The sequence below is a fragment of the Haliotis asinina genome, chromosome 15 (assembly GCF_037392515.1).
Source record: "Haliotis asinina isolate JCU_RB_2024 chromosome 15, JCU_Hal_asi_v2, whole genome shotgun sequence".
Lineage (NCBI taxonomy): Eukaryota > Metazoa > Mollusca > Gastropoda > Lepetellida > Haliotidae > Haliotis > Haliotis asinina.
In genome coordinates, this window is record NC_090294.1 from 32,504,695 (window position 1) to 32,526,085 (window position 21,391).

General features: G+C 38.9%; 1 protein-coding gene across 2 annotated transcripts in view; it reads left to right on the forward strand.

Annotated features, from left to right (window-relative positions):
• LOC137265819 (SH3 and PX domain-containing protein 2A-like) overlaps positions 1–21,391 on the forward strand; it is a 131,748-nt gene that overhangs the window by 47,810 nt on the left and 62,547 nt on the right. For both annotated transcript variants that reach the window (XM_067801281.1, XM_067801282.1), the window contains 2 exons: positions 695–849; positions 16,334–16,444. In XM_067801281.1, coding sequence (XP_067657382.1) covers positions 695–849; positions 16,334–16,444 — 266 coding nt within the window. The remainder of the gene's footprint in view (positions 1–694; positions 850–16,333; positions 16,445–21,391) is intronic.

The window sequence follows — 21,391 nt, forward strand, 5'->3', positions numbered from 1 at the left end:
ATGAGATGTTAGGACTAGTATGAGGTGCTAGGAATATTATTAGGTGTTAGGACCATTATTAGGTGTTTGTGCCTGTATGAGGTGTTTCGACCAGTCTATTGTAACTTGTACCTCACTTCCTTACAACAGAATACAAACAGAAACAATATAAGATGATCCCGTAATTGTCTGAGATGTGTCAATTTCTGTTTGGAAACAGTTGTAGAACATTGAAATCTGCATGGAAAAGAATTCAGTGTGAAACCAAACAAGATAACAAACAAATGTAGTATTCCAGAATTTACGAAGTTTACAGATAATGCAAATTACTGCAAAGGAATTTACAATGGTGGTGCAAGTTTGCCAGTTACAATATAGCATTGAGGAACTGTTACAGCAATGAAAGAAGTGATGATAATCTTCATATTACACCAGCAGTTGTCACACTTCTCAAATATACCTGTGCTGGGACTCAAGGATGAAAAATAATCTTCGGAGACTGGTGGTCTGATACAGTATAAAATGACACATAACATTAGGAGTTGCACTTAGAAAACAAGGTCTTGGATAGTACTTTTAATTCTGACTGGCTTTCTTGATAGTTAAGGAGATTGGTCAGTTAAGGTCAGTCTTATGAATCTTATGAGAAGTATTGACCTCAAAGCTATGTACCATGATATTACACCAACTTGTTGTTTTTTGTCTTTATTTACAGGAATGACCAAAGGGTTTTGTCAAAGGTCAGCAAGATATCCAAACCTAAACAACTCCAGCAGTATGTAGCTGTTGCAGATTATACAAAACAGGAGACAGGAGAAATTGATCTTCATACAGGGATGGTGATGGAAGTTTTGGAACAGAGTGAGAGTGGTTAGTGGCACAATTGTGTATAATTATGGAATAAGCTAAATCTTTAGTCAACATAAAAGTTTTGATTCAAACTCAAATGATGCACAGTTTCACACACGTTTCCAGCCACCATATGCTTTATGAAGAAAACACCAAAGAATGATTGAAAACAACAGCAATGACAGTGAATTTAAGATCTGATAAAATGTTGATTGTGTCTAACCTGGCGAGTTTACATTATACACCTTTAGAAGCTTGAACTGATAATCGATGTTATCAGTACCTAGTAAGACCACCATGTAGGAGATAAACGTAGTGTGTTTGAAAATCCGAGACATCTTTTCCTAAATTTCAGTTTCTGAATTTCTCTGATTTTTAAACACACTATGTTTAACTCAGTTCTACCATGGATACCATATGGATTCTTTTAGTTGGTGCAATAAGCGGCATTGACAGTGCATACAAAGGTTTCAAAGTTGGACCTATGTGCCAAGGGATGACAGGGGTCACTACACAGTTTCAGATCATTCCAGTATTTACTGACACTGCTCACACTCACTCTCTCCTGCTCACAAGAAATAACAAACAAATTGTTTTATCAACGAGTTTGACTTAAATATTCTTTGGAAACATTTCGTTTTTGAAAAAAATGATACATCATTTGGACAATAATTCTTGTCAGTATTGGTCAGCAATTCAATTACACAAAAATTTTGGTCATCCACCTTGACCTACATGATTTTGTGGTAATAGTTATTGACGGTGGTACTGAAGTTAAAAAAATGGAAGGCAGTTGAAGTGGCGGCACTAGATAATTGTTTTTGATTGAAGTTAGAAAATGATGTCACCTGACTGTGAGTGTTGTCTGAACCCATCAGAACTGAGAAATAATATTGTTTCTGATCAATGGAGGAATCAGTGCTGTAACTGTTCAAAGATTGCTGATTGTCAGATTCATGATTTTGCATGCCTCAACACCTGCATGTGAGAGAAGAGTGAAATTTTTAACCATTACCATAACCATTGTGGTCGAAGTGACTATATCATTATAAGTGATATTATATTGACCAACGCTTTGCTTCCAAGAGTGAAATTGTTATGTTACAAGCAATGTCACGCAAAATCCTATTGTCCATCAATCAAATACATCTGTTACTATCAGAAGAAAGTAATTTTGATTTTGTTAGTCAGTGAAAACAAACATAAATAGCATTTATCCTTAGAAAGGGTGCCGTCATTTTCTAGAATCGTGAAGTCATGGGCTAAAGTCCATTGGAATTATTGAGATTATGGTTTGTTTTCAACAAGTGAGAAAATCAAAACTTCTGTCTGCTGAGGTGGGGTTGAAGTGAAAATACTGCGCAATAAATTTCTTCACTTCCTAAATTCACTTGGTTTGTAAACGTTCACTCACCAGTATTTAGACACTTGTCAATGTACGTCTTTATATTTGGTCTTATAATCCTAATTACTTTATAATCATACTTGTATGGATTTTGGGACTTAATAAAGTGATCTGCTGATACTTGTAGCAAATGTATACCAGGAATGTAATATCTAGACATTTTATTTTAACATGGAAATTTGCACATGCATAAATTATATATTTACATGATCTTCTAGACCACATGCAAACTTTTCCTTTGTGTAAATATATGTTGACATGATTTATTAACACATTTGTAATAGGCGCCCTCTAATAGGCAGCCCAGTGACAGGAGTTTCAACACGAAATGTGTTCATGGTTTTATTATGGACTTTGTGTTGTGTAATTTTAATGTAAGGTGAAAATACTACAAAACCATATGAACAGTGTACAATTCTTCTTCAGTTAAATGGCATTTGTCAATCCTTACAATAAGGTATTGCACATGTCAGAAATGAAATAAATAATAATTTATTCTGTGAAATGAAAACAGGGAAAATAACAAAATAATAACAAAAGCTGAACAAACTAGGTTTCTAGTCAATAAGCCTTCTCTACGCTACACCTAAATTTTAAATATCCTACTTTATTCTGCTACGAGTGTGTATTTTCTGTATTTTTGTTATTAATTCAGTAATAATTATTATTTGGTCACAACATTTAGTGCTTTGAATATTAAATATGATGGGTCACATTTTGTTTTAATAGCTGGTCAACACTTTTAGGATTCTGGTTTTCTGGAATTTATCTGCTCCTAGTTGTTTTATGTGTTTACTTCTGGGAGACTTATTCGAGGGCATTCTACAGTGTTGATGATGTTTGTAAATGCCCAAACTTTCAGGAAATGACTTAGAATATATAAAAAGGCTGGTTACCGTGTTGAGGGTGACACTCATTCATATTAACTGGAAGATACATCACTGCCAACACTTGATCACCAAAACCTGTCAACGCCTGACCTACATTATCTGCTGTCAGACCGATCACTGTGTTTACCTTTTGCCATAGTTGATTCTCTCTCGCACTAAGACTTTGGTGAGTTTGCTGTATTGTATTTTGTGTCCCATTGATTTAGATTTTGTCTCTCTTGAATTGTATTTGTAATCAGCATTGCAACTATTGACTTGTGACTTTGTATACCTTGCTCTGGTTGCATAATAATACATAATTTGAACGTTTATGACTTGTATTTGTTCTGTTTTGCTGGTTCACAGGGGAATTTCTTACATAGTTTGTCATGGAAAATTTCTAACTGTAACAAAATTGGGAGCTCGTCCGGGATAGAATTCATTTGACATTTGAGACCATTTGTGAAATTTATTCCAAATTTTTGCAATTTTGCAACAAGTTAATTGAGGAACCAGCAAAATGGTGTTTGAACTTGAGAAGTGTGTATTGTCCCCTGACTCTGAGACAATTAGTCAGTTGAGGAAATCAGATATGTTGCAGATTTCTTCACATCTCAAACTTGATGCCAAACCTGCTATGAGGAAATTTCAGATTTTGAAAATTGTGTTGAATCATTATATTGATGAGGGAGTTTTTGAAGATGATTTTTTGGAAATGGTGCCAGAAGAATGTTCAGATCAATTGGAAATAAAGAAACTTGAAATTCGGTTTCAAATTCAAAAAGAAGAAAATAGAAAACAGGAAGAATTGAAAAGGATGGAAATACAGTTTGAGATGGAGAAGGAAAGGGAAAGAGACAGAAAGGAATTAGAATTGAAGCAACTGCAAATTGACAAAGAAATTGCTTTGAAAAAAACTTGAAAACAATTCTCAACCCTCAGATTCTTCCTCATTTGATATTGCAAGGTATGCTAGGCTTGTACCCCCTTTTAATGAGAAAGAAGTAGACAAATATTTTCTACATTTTGAGAAAGTTGCTGAAAATCTTAAGTGGCCTAGGGAGTCATGGACTATGCTACTGCAAACTCCTCTGAAAGGAAACGCTCAGGATGCTTATTCAGCCTTGTCAGTACAGCAAAGCTCAGATTATGATCTTGTGAAGAGTACTCTTTTGAAAGCTTATGAGTTTCTCCTGTAATTGTCAAGACTTTGATCACATTTTTCACCTTAGTTGGTTTGCCAGATGTTGTTCAGTCTGATCAGGGCTCAAACTTTATGTCTAAGGTGTTTCAACAAACTATGTACCAGTTAGGTATTAAGCAAGTTAAGTCTAGTGTTTATCATCCAGAGTCACAGGGAGCTTTAGGAAGGTTTCATCTAACTTTGAAAAATATTATCAAGACTTATTTTTTTGAGACAGAGAAAGATTGGGATGAGTGTGTGCATTTGTTGTTGTTTGCTGTCAGAGTCAGTTCAGGAAAGTTTAGGGTTTAGCCTCTTTGAGTTTGTGTTTGGTCACATTGTGCGTGGGCCACTAAAACACTTAAAAGAACAATGGCTCAATGACAGGCCTGAGATCAATCTCTTAGACTATGTGTCTACATTTAGGGACAGGCTATTAAAAGCAAGTGAGTTGGCCAGACACAACTTGAAAGTTTCACAAGAAGAAATGAAGCTAAACTATGACAGAAAGTCAAAAGAGAGAAATTTTACTTGTGGTGAGAAAGTGTTTCTTTTGCTTCCCATCCCTGGTCAGCCACTGAGGGCAAGATATCAAGGTCCATATGTTGTTGACAAAGAGGTTAGCGACACAGACTATGTCGTCCTGATGCCTGGTCATCGTAAACAAAAGAGATTGTGCCACATCAACATGATTAAGAAATATCATGACAGGTTAGAAACCAAACATGTCAATTGTATTGCCACACTCTCCCCAGTTACTGTTTGTACCAAAGACAATTGTGAAAATATTGACAACATTGATGACTGTGCTAGCAATGTGAAGTTTGATGATAATGTTTCACCAAGGTTGAGAAACCCTGATGTTAGCTCACCTTGATGAGAAATTATCACATTTATCCCCTGAGCAGAAAGTTCAGATGTCAGATTTGATTCATGAGTTCTCTCACTTATTTCCTGATGTGCCTGGTCGAACTGATGTTGTTAGCCATGATATGGATGTAGGTGATGCTGTGCCTGTGAAACAACACCCATATCGGATGAATCCAGAAAAACGTCAAATTCTTCGGACATACAAATACATGAAATACATGCTGGACAATGACATTATTGAACCCAGTGACAGTCCATGGAGTTCATCATGTGTTCTTGTGCCGAAGAGTGGACGTGCTGCTGTGCTGACATGAAAGCTGTCAATGTGCTCTCACAAACTGACTCGTATCCTATTCTGAGAGTGGACGATTGCATTGATCGCATTGGTAAAGCCAAGTACATAAGTAAGTTTGACTTACTGAAGGGCCTCTGGCAGAAAATATCGGCATTTGCTACACCAGATGGACTGTATCAATACAAGGTGATGCCGTTTGGTCTGAAGAACGCTCTAGCGATGTTTCAGAGACTCGTCAACAATGTCACATCAGGCCTTGATCGTGTCGAGGCTTACATGGATGATGTCATCGATTACGACATGGAGTGGGATGACCATCTTAAAAGGACTCGTGCTTTCTTCGAAAGACTGTCTGAGGCGAAGTTAACTGTGAATCTCGCCAAGTGTGAATTCAGGAAGGCACAAGTGGAATTTTTAGGGCATGTTGTTGGGCACGGCCAGGTACAACCAGTTCATGCTAAAGTTGGAGCAATTGTACATTTTCCAGTACTTCGATCTAAGAGAGAACTCGTGAGATTCTTGGGTATGGCTGGCTATTACAGAAAGTTTTGTCAAAACTTCTCAGATGTTGTATTTCCATTAACTTTTGCGGAAAAAGGTAAAATTTCAGTGGGATAGCAGTTGTCAGACTGCATTTGAAAAAGTCAAAGCCATACTCATGAATTCTCCAGTATTGCAGGCACCAAATTTTGAGAAAGCTTTTAAGTTGCAAATTGATGCAAGTGACTTTGGTGCAGGTGCTGTCCTTATTCAAGAGGATGATTATGGGATTGAACATCCAGTTTGTTATTTTTCAAAGAAATTTGACAAGCACCAAAGAAATTATTCGACCATTTAGAAAGAGACATTAGGTCTTTTGTTAGCTTTGCAGTATTTTGAAGTGTACCTTGGTACCACCACTTTGCCAATTGAAGTTTTTACTGATCACAATCCCTTGACTTTTCTTCATAAAATGAAGAACAAGAATCAAACACTTATGAGGTGGAGTTTGACCTTGCAAGGTTCAATCTTGTGATCAAACACATTAAAGGCAAAGACAGAATTTGTGCTGATGCATTTTCCAGGGTATAAATGTATTATAACTTGATTATGCTATATGTATGCAACTGCATTTTGTCATAGTAATTCTGCAGGAAGTTTCTCATATTACTCATATTATTACATGTCATGGTATTATGTTATTATTGCTTCCTCAAGTGGGAGAGTGTTACGAGTTTGTATTTTCTGTATATTTTGTTATTAATTAAATAATAATTATTATTTGGTCACAACATTTAGTGTTTTGAATATTAAATATGATGGGTCACATTTTGTTTTAATAGCTGGTCAACACTTTTAGGATTCTGGTTTTCTGGAATTTATCCTAGTTTTCTATGTGTTTACTTCTGGGAGACTTATTCGAGGGCATTCTACAGTGTTGATGATGTTCGTAAGTGCCCAAACTTTCAGGAAATGACTTAGAATATATAAAAAGGCTGGTTACTGTGTTGAGGGTGACACTCATTCATATCAACTGGAAGATACATCACTGCCAACACTTGATCACCAAAACCTGTCAACGCCTGACCTACATTATCTGCTGTCAGACCGATCGCTGTGTTTACCTTCTGCCATAGTTGATTCTCTCTCGCACTAAGACTTTGGTGAGTTTGCTGTATTGTATTTTGTGTCCCACTGATTTAGATTTTGTCTCTCTTGAATTGTATTTGTAATCAGCATTACGACTATTGACTTGTGACTTTGTATACCTTGCTCTGGTTGCATAATAATACATAATTTGAACGTTTATGACTTGTATTTGTTCTGTTTTGCTGGTTCACAGGGGAATTTCTTACATAGTTTGTCATGGAAAAGTTTTAACCATAACAATTCCTTATGGTTAATTTCTCCTTATCCCAGACTGCCAACATAATATAAAAATGCCAAACAAAAATATACCCTGTCATAACATTTACATGCATTTAATCTTCTACTGCATAACTTACCCCACCAGACCACCATTCAAAACTACTACTCCAATGGCTAGTCTAAAAGAAAACCAAACGAGGCAGAGGGAATATCCCCCTCAAAGTGGCTTGGACACACCAACATCCAATACAATGATATTGGTTGTGTCAGGCTCTTAGGCTGAAGACTATGTTCTTTGTACAGAAAATGCCTTTGACTTGTTTAAAACTTTTGATACTGTGGATGAAGTTGAATCTTCCCATCTACCCATAGTGTACTCTCTTTCCATTAATACTGTGAGCTCCAATCCTGTTACATGTGAAGATATCATTGCTCCTAAAGTTAAGTTTGTTTTCAAATATGACACTTATAGAAATGATATTTATGCTGGTAATTGGGACAACGTTAGTATTGAAGATATTAATTTGTTCTACTAGTTGGTGGATGATGGTGAAATATCACAAGCTTTGAGTCTATTTCAATCTATAATGCATTCGTGTGCTGAATGTTGTAAGATAATTGTTTCTTCAGGTGAATGTGTTGATACAAGGGGAGGTAACTGGTTTGATGGAGAATGTACTGAAGCTCGTCGTAGGACTCATCGTTTTCTCTGTACATTTCAAGCGAGTAACAGTTTCAGTGATAGACGACAGTACATTGATGCGTGGAAGTCATACCAGCAGCTTTGGTCATCGAAAAATGTCTTGTCAGTTTCAAGAGTATTTTGTAAAACTCAATAAAGCTTTGATGACAAGGGATAATATATCCTTTTGGGCAATTGTTAATCAGAAATGCTCTTCATTTGAATAAGATCTAAGCTTCTGAGTGGGTTGACTAGGAAAGAGTTCCGCCCGTACCCCCCCTCTTTTTTCAGTAAGAAATGCAGCCCGGGGGATATATTCCCCGATGCAATATTTCAAAAAGGGGTGCTGGTATAAATTTTTGGGGGGTTAAAGCGTTTAATGGGGGTTTAGAAGTTTGGGGGTAATATTCGGTGATAAAAAATAAATCGCCTTCTTGTCCTTCTACTTTGTGTCCGTGTTTCTTCACCTGTCTTTGCTCTGCCCGTCTCTTCTCATCACCGGCAACTTCCTGTGAATTATCATACTACTTTCATACGTCTAATGTTAGTGGTGTAAGCATTCAAGTGAACTACATAACTAACTAATCTAACTTCACTAAGAATCTAACTAAGTCTGAAAGAAACGCAGTCGCTTCTGGGAACCGAACCCGGGTCGTCTGGTCGAGAGTCCTCCGTCTTACCTCAGTGCCACTGAGATTGGTGACCGACAGAGCGGAACTTATTGTATTTAGACGCTAGTTTTTAGGCTTCCGCGTGGGTTGTATTGTATTAATTGACGAGTGCATTTCAGAAGTCTCGGTGGCTCCGAGGTACAGTGGACACACATTATGACATGAGGATGGCGAGTTCATGTGATCGATCCCTATGAACTTTTTTTTCCGTTACCGTGTTGACATATGGAGGTAATAGTGGCTTAACAACTAATTGTAGTAAAGGAATTGTGATGTCGTACGCTGTTGGTAAGTGCGAAATTTGAATGAGATCTAGACACCACCTGTTGTGCTTTTCCCGTGCATATGATGATTTTGTTATTAGTTGCTTGTATGTAATGACGTCCCATGATTTAATGCTTTTTGAGTAAAATATACACGTTGTTGTCATTCCCATGCGAGACCCAAGCTGGGCGTGGTACACATTCCCGGTGTAAGAGAAAGATAAAAATTAGAAGCCATGTCGTCATACTCTAGTTTAGATATTCCCCCTAACGTAGTATGAGATTGAGAGCCCTCTTCTTCACCAGATCCACTGTTGTATTTCTTTCCTCCGTTATCGGATGGTGACATCGACCCAGGTCAGAGAGCGATTGACGACTTGAACGAGGACTCATCGGGTTCATCAAGCGTCAGTGACCCATCAACTGAGCGACGAACGAGTGACAGTCAGCCCAGTAATTGTTCAGTGTCCAGCACAGGTGTATCTTTTTTACTTACTCAAAATATTAACACCAGCAGCAATAGTACGAACACTGTTCCCGTATCTCCTGCAAATCCGAGTACGCAGTCTCCTTCAAGCACGCCCTAAACGCATTATTAAAAAGTCCCGTTCGCTAAACCATCTGAAACGAGCCGCCCCCGTAAGTGCAATGTAACTCCTGCAGACCTCTCGCAGTCTGTCTCACCTCCACGCTCTCCCATACCTTCACTTGTCAATGCAGTGTGTCACCCCACACCCCTTCGTAACGTCTCCCCAGCACCTTGGGCTGTTACACGTTCTGGACAATGCTGCACACACCCCTCCCACGAATCTTTTCGGTCTACTTTCACATGTAGGTAGCACCGAGAGCACTGTTTCTTTTTGCCAGCGGTACAAGGTGTTAGCAGCCTAAGCAACTTGTCCTAACTGTCAGCATGTACTAACTCGCACTCATACAGTTAATCGCAAGGGTAAGGTTCCCGACTATCGTTTCTGGTGTAACCGCAAAGTATGTTAAACAAGTAACCAAAATCAAGGTCCAACACGGAGCGGTACGTGGTTCTCTGCCTCGAATTTGTCACTGATAAAAACCGTTTTGCTCACCTACTGCTTTGCTCATAAAATGTCACATGCAGACACAATCAGAGAAACAAGTATTGATTGTGATGGTGATGGGAAAGTCCTAGAAACCCCAAGAGAAACACATATCGGACTATTTCATGTTTTGTAGAGAGTTGTGCTCTGCGATGGTTGAAAAGAATGGTTTGGACAGAATCGAGGGGGTTGGCTTGACGGTGGAAATTGACGGAAATAAGTTTGGAAAACGTAAGTATCATAGAAGTAGGATGGTAGAGGGTCAGATAGTTTTGGGTGGAATTTGTAGGGAGACTAGGCATTTCTTTCTTCTTCCTGTAGAGACGCGCGACCGACGGACATGACTTGATGTTATCTGTTGGAAAGTGGGGGGGTAGTGATATTATTACGGACTGTTGGAAGGCTTACAACGGACTGTCTGACCTGGGTTATACCCGTAGTACAGTCAACCATTTAGAGAACTTTTAAGGTAAGTGCATGCAGTATAGTATATGCGAGCGAATGATTTGCAAATAATCCGCCATTTCCAGTAAAGATTATTTGTATTTAGAGCCAAATCCCAATAACGTTGTCTGTACAAAGGGTGCAGGCTAAAACGTCACCACAGCAAAACGGTACCTGGCGAAAACCTGATCGAAAACCGGTGGTGGTGCATCAAAAGGCAACTACCGACAACACACACTCGGCGACACTACTTTGCCCTACATGTAGCCGAGTATATGTATCGCTGTAGTACCGAGAAACATTGCAGAGGACACTGGCTCCGTTTACTGGGGAGGCCAGTAGAGGTACGTTGTACTTTTCTTCAGTATTCATAAGTTGTATGGAAAATAGCTTACATATGGCGATGTTGTTACGCTGACCTCAACAGATGTGGACACCCGTTCGATTCCCGAGGCTGAATACGGGAACGGCAGTTATTGCAAGTCATATATTGTTTTTCATGCCTTACACACATTATTGATGGTATAACTAGTGATTAATTTGAGTGACAGTTCGTAAGTTAATGTTTTGGGAGGTGGGGTATGGGCGGAACTCTTACTGTTGACTATTTTGAAAGGTTGTTTAGAGGTGGTTGTACGTCAAATGTTGAGGCAGAGTTTTATGAACAAATTCAAAGGTTTGTTGACAAGGGATAATATATCATTTTGGGCAATTGTTAATCAGAAACATTCTTTTAAATTGAAAAAGATCAAAGCTTCTGAGTGGTTTGTCTATTTTGAAAGGTTGTTTAGAGGTGTTTGTATATCAGATGTTGAGGCAGAGTTTTATGAACAAATTCAAAGGTTTGTAGATTCTGTAAATGTTGATCTCATTACCCCTACTGTGGACCAGGAATATCTTGACAGAGAAATATCTATAAAGGAAGTTGTTGACGCTGTAGAGAGTATGCAGTCAGGTAAAGTGCCGGGGTTTAGTGGGATAAGTATAGAGTTCTTAAAAAATGCTCCAATCAGTTGCTTCCAAATGCTGCAAGTTTTGTTAAAATGCTATGCTATCTTCAGGGGTATATCTGTCAGCCTGGACCCTAGGTGTCATTATTCCTCTGCATAAAAAGGGCAGTGTAGATGTACTTTCTAACTATAGACCGATTACACTCTTGGTCCTTGGAAGTTTCAGGAAAGATATTTGCAAAAATTATTTATAGCAGATTGCATGCATGGGCTGAATGAGAAGATTTTTTCACTCCAGAGCAACCAGGATTTAGACATGGTTTCCAAACAGCTAATAATATTTGTATTCTTTATACAGTCATTCATAAATATTTAGCATTATGTAGGGGATGGCTATAATGTGCTTTTGTCGATCTTAAGGCTGCATTCCCTCTGCCTCGTTTGGTTTTCTTTTAGACTAGCCATTGGAGTAGTAGTTTTGAATGGTGGTCTGGTGGGGTAAGTTATGCAGTAGAAGATTAAATGCATGTAAATGTTATGACAGGGTATATTATTGTTGGGCTTTTTTATATTATGTTGGCATGTCACTGCTATGTCACTGGATTAACACGGCTCAATCATGTGTCACTTATTAAGTAACTGGTTACCCTTCTAAACCCTTTGATGTTTGAAAAAAACAAACAGCTATCAAACAAGATTTACTGTTTTTAGAGATTCATGTTTTCACAATCTATATAAGTAATCACAACATGTGAGAAGAGATCATTTTATTTTCATTGCTCTAACACACAATTAAAAAGGATTAGTTTTGAAATCAAATACATTAGGTTAGGTTAGGTAGTGGAGCATGCCTCAGGCGTCGTGGCCCTTGCATGTACCCTCTCGTTTCTCCTCTTGATTATATTGATGAATTGAGCCCATTCATTATTTCTGTTTTCAAGGGCTTCTTTAAGATTGTTGTTGGCTGTTGACCTGATTTCATCATATTCGGGGCATCTGAATAAGATGTGCTCAAGATCTTCCTCTTCTTGATTACAAAATGTGCAGATGGGGTCAATTGCCAGATGATATTTGGCTAGATAGCTCTGACAGGGAAAGTGGTTCAGTCGGATTCTAGAGATGGTAACTTGATCCGTTCTTTTGATATTTTTGTAGAAAATTCTGTTGGGTTTTTCCTGCAGTTCAAAGTACTTTCGACCTTTGCTGTTATTGAGCCAGATATTTGACCATTTATCACTAGAGGTTTCCTTCACTCTGCATTTCAAACTAGGTAGAGATGACATAGGTTTTAGCAGAGGGCCACACTCAGATGCTTGCTTGGCAAGTTCGTCAGCCTTTTCGTTCCCAATAATCCCTACATGGCTTGGGATCCATTGTAGGCAGATGACAGTTTTCAGGGTTTGTAGCAGACTGTTGATGGCTTTGGTGTGATGGTAGTACTCAGTAGGTTTGTGCAGAGTGTGCAGGGATGATAAAGAGTCAGTCAGGATGGTGTAAGGACCGGAGTTGGAAAGATCTTTAATTTCCAGCAAGGCTCTTTCTATTGCTGTAAGTTCTGCACTGAGGATTGAGCAGGGGGTGAGTGGAATGATGACACTACTCTCATCGTCTTGGAGATATATGCCTGCCCCAGCTTTTCCATTGTTTGGATCCAGGGAGCCGTCAGTGTAGATCTTTCTGTATTCTGAATATTTAGTCTGGATTAACTCCAAGGCTAGCATCTTCAACTTGACTGGTTTTTCTGACTTATTGGCTTGTTCTGGAATTGATGTTACTATGGTTGGAGGTTTCCATTGCCATGGTGGTATATCATTCATGATTGCTGTTGGAGAGAAGTTGGGGTCTGACCTAGAAGGGAGATAGATGTTTCTTTCCTTGAGTAGCCTGCTGGATCTTGCATAGAAGGAGTTCTTTGCTTTGTTTTTCTTGAGATGCCCTGGAGAATCTTTTGGAAGGAAGTGATTTTTAATCCTTCTGTTCAGGATAACTGATTCCGAATGGATCTGCAGTGGAGGGATGTTTGCTTCTATCTCAAGTGACCCAACTGGCGTGGTTTTCAGAGCACCAACTATGAGACGGAGAGCACAATTTTGTAAGGTTGAAAGTCTTTTCATTCTCGTTGGGCAGCATGATGACCAGATTTCCATGGCATATGACATCTTACTCCTGATATATGTCAGATAGAATGTTCTTAGGGTGGTAAAATCGGCCCCCCAAGCTTCTGATGAAATGACCTTCATGAGGTTCAGCCTCTTTAGACAGTCATGATGTAACCGGTCAATATGGGCATTCCATGTGAGTTTAGGGTCGAGTGTTAGCCCTAGTATTTTCAGATTTTTGTTGTAGCCTATTGACCGACCAGAGATTTGTATACCAAGTTTGTCAAGTGGCAACACATGTTTTCGTTTTCTGGTGATGACTGTGTATTCTGTCTTTTCTTGGGATATCTTTAATTTCCACTTGGTTGCCCAATTGTTTATTGCTTCCATACATTCATTGGCATGCGTCACAATGTGGTTGAGATCTTTGTGAGTGATATATATGGAGCCATCATCAGCATATGTGACTTGTCCCAGTGGCTTTGAAACTACAGATGGTAGATCCTGCATCATGATGTTAAAAAGGATTGGGCTGATTATTGAACCCTGGGGTGTTCCAGTGTTGATGCTGATTAAGTCTGAATACTCATTACCTACTTTGGTTTGGATGTGTCTTTCGCTGAGGAAGCTTCTGATGAATTTAAGAAGTCTGCCACTTATTCCCAGTTCAGCTGCCTTTAAGGTGACTCCATCCCACCACACCTTATCAAATGCACCTTCTAGATCGATCAGGATTATAACCGTGTATTCATTCCTGCTTAATCCTTGATGACATTGTTCAGTTAGCTGCATGAGTGCATCTATGGTACCTGATTTTGGGCGGAAGTCACACTGAGATTTGTGAAAGATCTTTTCTGTCTCCAATTTCCATGTTAATCGTCTGGTGATCATCTTTTCCATGAGTTTACCTAGGCAGGAGGTGAGGGCAATAGGACGGTATGATTTAATGGCTTGTTTATCTTTGTTTGGTTTTAGAAGGGGAATTATTTGGCTAGTCCATCCATAATGGAGCTTGTTCAGTGCCATGTATGTCTGCCTCACATTCATGACACCAAGGCAGCATGTACTCATTGATAGCTTGACACCTGTCAGCACAACGTTAACTTTAGGCCTACAGCACCATTGTTGTTCCAACATGGCACCAAGTTCTTGAACATTTTGGCCAGCACTACTCAGTCAACTGAAATCAGACAGATTGCATTTGCAATTTGGAAGAGCTTCACTTGCACATCTGGAAGCTATCCAACAACATGGAGTCAGTCTAACACTGTCGATCTGACCTTGAACATTTGTCTTGAATTACTTGAAAGGATTCCAATAATGGCGAGTCTGTTTGTGGACAACTCATGATCTTATAAAAGCTGTTGAGGAATTACTACTCCATCTCAGGAAGGATCTGCATCGTTTACACAAGATTCCTGAAGTATACTCTTTTGGAGTTCCCTTAGAAGATGGATCAAAGTCGTTTATTCTGAAATCCATGAATTGTGTACTAATTAATTCCTTGGATGCTCATTTTTCAAACTGTCAGAGGTTCGTAAGATAAGGCAATCCTTTGATATAGGATTGAGCTCTGTCTGTCTCTCTGTCCGTCCATCTGTCTGTCTGACATCATAGAGACAGATTTTCTACAAAAAACATTTTGGACAGGGAAAGCATATTTGGTGAATGCCTTGATGGAGTTCGATAATGGAAATGTGTTACAATTTGTTATGGCCCTTGTCATGCATTTCTTGACTTGGTCTAATCAATGGAGATTTTTCTCAGAAATTAATTTAGACCGGGAAACCAAATGTGGTCTGTATTTTCAGGACAAAGATGCGTTGATGGAGTTCAAAAATGGAAACCATGTTACAATTTTTTTCATAGAGTTATGTCCTTTGTATAGGGATGCATCCAGGCCGCGGGAGTGCGGGAATTAAGCATTTGGTGGTCCTTCACATCAGATTTCACGCAAATAAAGTTGAGCTCACGCACTTGGATATAATATGAGTGCCACATGTAGCCCATTGTGATAAAATATTTGTCAATCGGTTGGTATTGACATGAATTCGTAGCTAAAAATTCTACCGTATCGAGCGTAAATAACAAAACATGAAACAATTTCATTTAACCATTCAGTGGGTTATATCATAGTATGGATATTTAAGCAATGTCGCTTAACCATTCATCAATGAATGCATATGTTTTGGAGAAAAAAACACTTAATTTACTCTTTAAGGTAAGTACTTCATCAATTTCTTAAATTTAGCTGCTTAGTCATGTTAGTATCACTGTTACCATGGTAACACATATATACATAATGGGTGATACAATGAGAAAATACAGTCATTTAGCTTTTACCCATGTTAACTTGAGTGTTGGCCCACTTTCTCAAAGAGGGTGGGCCAAATGGCCTACTTTGACAAAAAGCTGGATGCACCCCTGTTTGTCATGCATTTCTCGACTTGACATTAACCCCACTGGGAACAGATTACTTCAGTAACCATTATAGACAGGGCAACCAAATGAAGTATGTGTTTTCAGGACATGGATGACATAATGGAGTAACCCAACAGAAGCAGAACACTGTGGCAGGGAATATTGAAGACCATGTCTTCTTGTTTCAGTTAAGCATGCTTTAAAACAATACATGGAAGAAATAAACACTTTGCTGCATGGGAGTATGAAACTTGTACACAGTAATGTAGATAATGATACAAAGATTATCCATTCTATCCTGTACAGTTTCACAAATTCACAAATATCATTAAAATGCTATGGCTGTGTGTGATGTATTGTCATCTTTAACAAACTGGACATGTAGACCATTCAAGTTGTACCTTTTGTTAAAAATGTGCTTCATTGTTTCAGGCTGGTGGTTTGTCAGTACTGAAAATCAGCAAGGCTGGGTACCAAGCACATTCCTGCAATCGAATGGGGGTGTCAGAAAAGACTCAACAACAAGAGCTAAACCTGGAGAAGGTAGGAATTCATATTTATATACTCTTAAAAAAAAGTAGGGGTTAATGAACTTTTAATTTGGATAGGAAGTGTAAACGTTAACAAACGCTTCAAGGACAGACATGTTATGAACGCACCACCATTTCCCTTTATTACTCCCATAAACACAGCACATGATATACTCATACACAACGCAGTATCCCCATACATATTTTGACGTTTTTAAAGAAGGTCGAGAAATCACTTGTAACATTAATTTTGACACTCATCTTGCATCACATATTTGTTAGTGTTTGTTTCTAGTCATTTGTTTTTAAAATGATAATCGTATACATGTAAATTACGTGCCATACACCAATCATCTTTCAAAAGCGATTACATTCCAAATAAGCATGGTTCTAAGGAAGTGCCAATGGTGATGCCCTCTCAAAACATTCAGTAATATCATATCAACATTGATTGACTCCAATAAATCTCCTACATATTTTTAATTGTAAAGTGGAAAAAAAAATGAAGATCCACATATTTTTTTGAAGAGTATATTTCAAAAAGTAAAATCTGTTCCAGTTTATAAGAATGGCTAACTAAATGATTTAACCAACTAGATTCACTCTACACTGTAATTTTGACAACTGCCAACAAATACAATTGTGTTGTAAATGCTCCCTCTTGATTATTGTTGCCTTTTTCCAGTATGTATCACAGAAATGGAAATGAAACCTGAAACTAAGTCTTAGTTATCCATAGTGATATACTTGTGAAGTTAGATGATTGTCTCAGATATGAATTTCTTGCTGTTTCCATGGAGACGTGACTAAGGCTTTGACCGTGAGGATGACATCTTGTCTGGAGCAGATCTTCCAAACTATACAAGCAAGCTTCCTCAAACTTGGTACACATGTCAAGCATGATCCCTAGATGTGCTTTTTGGGGTTTAGACCCATATTCGAATGTTATTTTTTGCGGTTTCCATGGAAACGTGACTTAAGCTTTGTGTACAGGGATGTCATCTTGTCCGAAGCAGATCTCCTAGACTACAAATGCTAGCCTCATGAAGCTTGGTACACATATCAATCCTTAGATGTGCCTTTTGGGGATTAGGTCCAGATATGCATTTTATTTTTTGTTTTTTCCATGTATACGTGACTAAGGCTGTGACTATGAGGATATCGTCTTGTCCAGAGCAGATTTCCAAACTATACATGCTAGCTTCCTCCAGCTTAGTCTTGGTACATAAGTCAAGCATGATCCCTAGATGTACCTAATGGGGATAGACCCAGATATGAAGATATGATGTTTTTGTGGCAGTGACTTTGTAGAGCAGAACTTTTAAAACCGTTCAATATTTCTTCATCAGGCTTGACACATAGATAGGTCTGGTAAGGGAATGGTGCCTATTGGTAGTTTTGAACATTTTAATATCTGTTTGAGCTGCACTAACAACAAGTTTGACTTTGACTGAAACTGGTGGTAGTGCCCTTCCGGAGCAGAACTAAAGAACCTTTCAATACTCTCCTTCCACTTTGTAACAGAGTTCCAGACTTGGTTGACACATTTCATTGTATCCCATTCGTGAGCACAGTGTTGTAGTGGTTAGCATGCTGGCCTCTCACGCCAAAGGTCCAAGTTTGAATCCCAGTAGACACACCAAAATATGAAAACCTGTTTCATACTGTGTTGTGCCCCTGGGCAAGGCACTTAGCCATATTGTACTCAGTCCACCCACCACCCAGCTGTTTAAAATGGGTACCTGAAAAAGTGGTTATATGGACCAGTACGGTCACGAATAGTGGCAGAGAGGGTTCGGGTGATCCTGGCACAGTCAGGTTGATATCATCATCAGCTCAGGGCCCTTGCACCATCTACATGCAGCCCAGACTGCAAATGGGACTTCTCCTAGGAAACACTGCCTAGTTGAACCCACCAAGAACTTTCCGGAGAATATGGAGGTTCCCCAACACTGCAGTCTTCTGTATTACCTAGATTGTCAGAAGGGCTGTGCTCCTGGGTAAGAACCCAGGCACACTGATGATCAGTGCCAAAAGTTCATGAAGTACCAAACCAAGGGCACTGAAAACTATTGGGAGCCTGACGACAGTGTACTTGGGATGCAAGTGAGACATTTCAAAGGTGATGTTCGCATATTTAACATGCTTTTCCTGAATCTTGGCAATCATATTGCTGTCAAAAGGGACAGAAACTTTGGTGATAAATAATAAATTCATTGGCTTTATCAAAAAGGACAAAATCAGGTTTGTTATCTGGAATTCATCTCTGTATATTGTTGGCTGTATATTGGCCTATTCCAGAGAAGTTTGAAAGCATCATTTTTCAGGACGCCAAAAAGGAAAACCTCAATTTCACTTTTGAGACCAGCTGACTTCATCCAGTGAAGGAGTCAGCTGGATTGCTGTTCTGTTCCACACACTGCTTGTACACACAATGCAATGGCTTCTCAGACAGCTTCTCCATAAAGGACTGACTCTGAGTTGACTAAGAGAAGGACTTCACTTAGTTTTCTCCCATCGCTGTACCATACAGCAGTACATCACCATCAACAAAATCAACCTCAAATTTCAGACTATGCCCAACAATCTTGGCAGGCTTAGTATCACTGTGGAATTCCTTGTTTTCATCATCTTGATGTGCATCACCAGAGGATCATCTGATAAATAAATATGTGCAAAAGTACACATAAAATTCTGTCATGAAGAGCCTCCACATTAATCAAACCCCAACCTCCAGAACTGATTGACATATATAAATGATTAAGAGAGGAATGAGGGTGGTGTGCTCTGTTATCAGACATGATGTTGTCAGGCAGTCAAGACTCTGGATGTCTTGTTTTGTCCAATCCACTACTCCAAAGGAATAGGAGAGGACTGGCATAGCAAAAGTATTGGTGGCTTTGACCTTGTTTCGAGCATTTAGCTCTCAACTCCAGACTTTCTTTAAACAAGATTTATGCTCAGCCCAAAGTTTATCCTGTGTCTGGGCAATCTGAAGCTTGTCTCAAACTTACATTCCCAGATAGGTGTAGGCCTGATCTTCTACAAGATGCTCAATAACTCCTCCCCATTCGAACTTAACTGATCCATCATTAGTTACCTTGACACATTTCAAATGAAGAGTATTACAATTGTCAAGTTCAGTATTGAACATTTCTCAACACTTCTCCACTGTCCATGCAGTATTCACTCTGTCGTTGGTGTCTTAAATGGGTGCATCAGTTGAACTTGAAGATGTGGGTGTTTATTACAGGTATTACAACCAAGTCATCAATCACTTTAGCGTTGAAGATTCCTGAAATTGATAAAGATGAAAAAATGTTAACAGGAGTTAGCGTTGAGTTGAAAACACGACATGCTATGCTGCATATATTGTGCTTTGTCATAGTTTTTCCAGAGTTAATTCTGGAAAATGAATGACATGATCATATCCATGTTGTCTGAAAAGGTCGGTAACGTCCGATGTCCAGTGGCTTTAAGAGGTAGCTTGTATGAGGGAGCAGAACAAATAGGATGATATGATTTTCCCATGCCTATTCTTATCAATCCAAGGGAAACATGACTCTTGTATCCATGAAAGAGGATTAGAACGGGAGAGTCCATGCTGCGTGATGGTAAGTGTCGGGCCAGATGCATTTTCATGTACATGGTGAATGCTTCCGTTTTAGACCACCCTGTCCCTGAAACTGTGAAACAGTACTGGGTATACTTCCTGATAACAGCTCATTTCTCGTACGATGACCAGAAAATACAAAGTAAGGGAAACACTGCCACCAGCAAACATCATTACCGTTTGTGATTTCCCAGATGTCACAGTCTATGGTTTGCAATGTATCCCGGGCGGGTGGTTTTGGGTGGCGTTACATCAGTCAATAGTCCCTTTTCAATGAACTTGGAAAGTTGTACTTTTGCATGACATTGGACAGTTCTGTGAAATACCGACTGATGGTTCCTTTGGTGGCTCACCTCACCTTGCTGCTTCAAGTTCCCTTGATTTCTGTACTGTAAGTTCCGGCCATCTATCTAACAAACTGTACAGCCATTGGAGAGTTAAAGTCACATTCAACCAAAAAATCAAACATAATTAAAACACAGTTATCTCTAGTTCATGATATATAAAATGCATTGGTGATAGTGAAATAACAAATAAAAACAATTACAAGCGTATAATTGCAAATCAAAAGTGCAATATTTTATACTAGGGTTTACCTTCTTCGAAACGAAGCAGCCACGATGCCAAACCCAGTCAGGGCTGGTGGGTCTGCACGCCTTGTCATTGGCCACTGGTTCATTTGCCAATACGCTTAGCCAGCCCTATGTTTATGTTTTATAAGCCTGATAGGTGTTAATTTCAAATTGCAGTAATTGAAGTTGTGCATGGCATATTGTCTTTAGCAGGCAGGCTGGCAGACATATAGGTGTCAATAAACTTAACATTGAGTTATCTCTGTGACAGAGTTTGCTTATCACAATCAACATGTTTTGGGTTTTCTTTGTAACGAGTAGATTGTTTATGTACACAACCAAGATTAGACAACTGCTCACAAACTCATACTCCCGGAAGGCATACTGTTTCAAGCTCCATGAACCTACTCACGACCAATGCATTATGAACACAGCGCAGCATAGCTGTTGAAACCACTTTTCCCCCGGAGCTGGAGGAAAATGAGTGAATCATTTGAATGATTTCACAGGCGTTTTTCATCACGTTTTTTTTTTTCAACTTTATAGGTTGAATTGGTATTTTTGATGATTTGTTTGGGCACGTGCATACCGAAAGGTATCAGACCCTGCAGCGTTGTGTTTTACATTGCATGTGACCTTTAAGGATGATCTCTGTTCTTGACTGTCAGTGTAATCACATAATGATCTCATGGGTGTAACTCATAGCCAATTTCCCCCATAACTCTGATATTGCTTGCTGAAAAGGATTCTCTTTGCAAGGAAAACAGTGGCATTG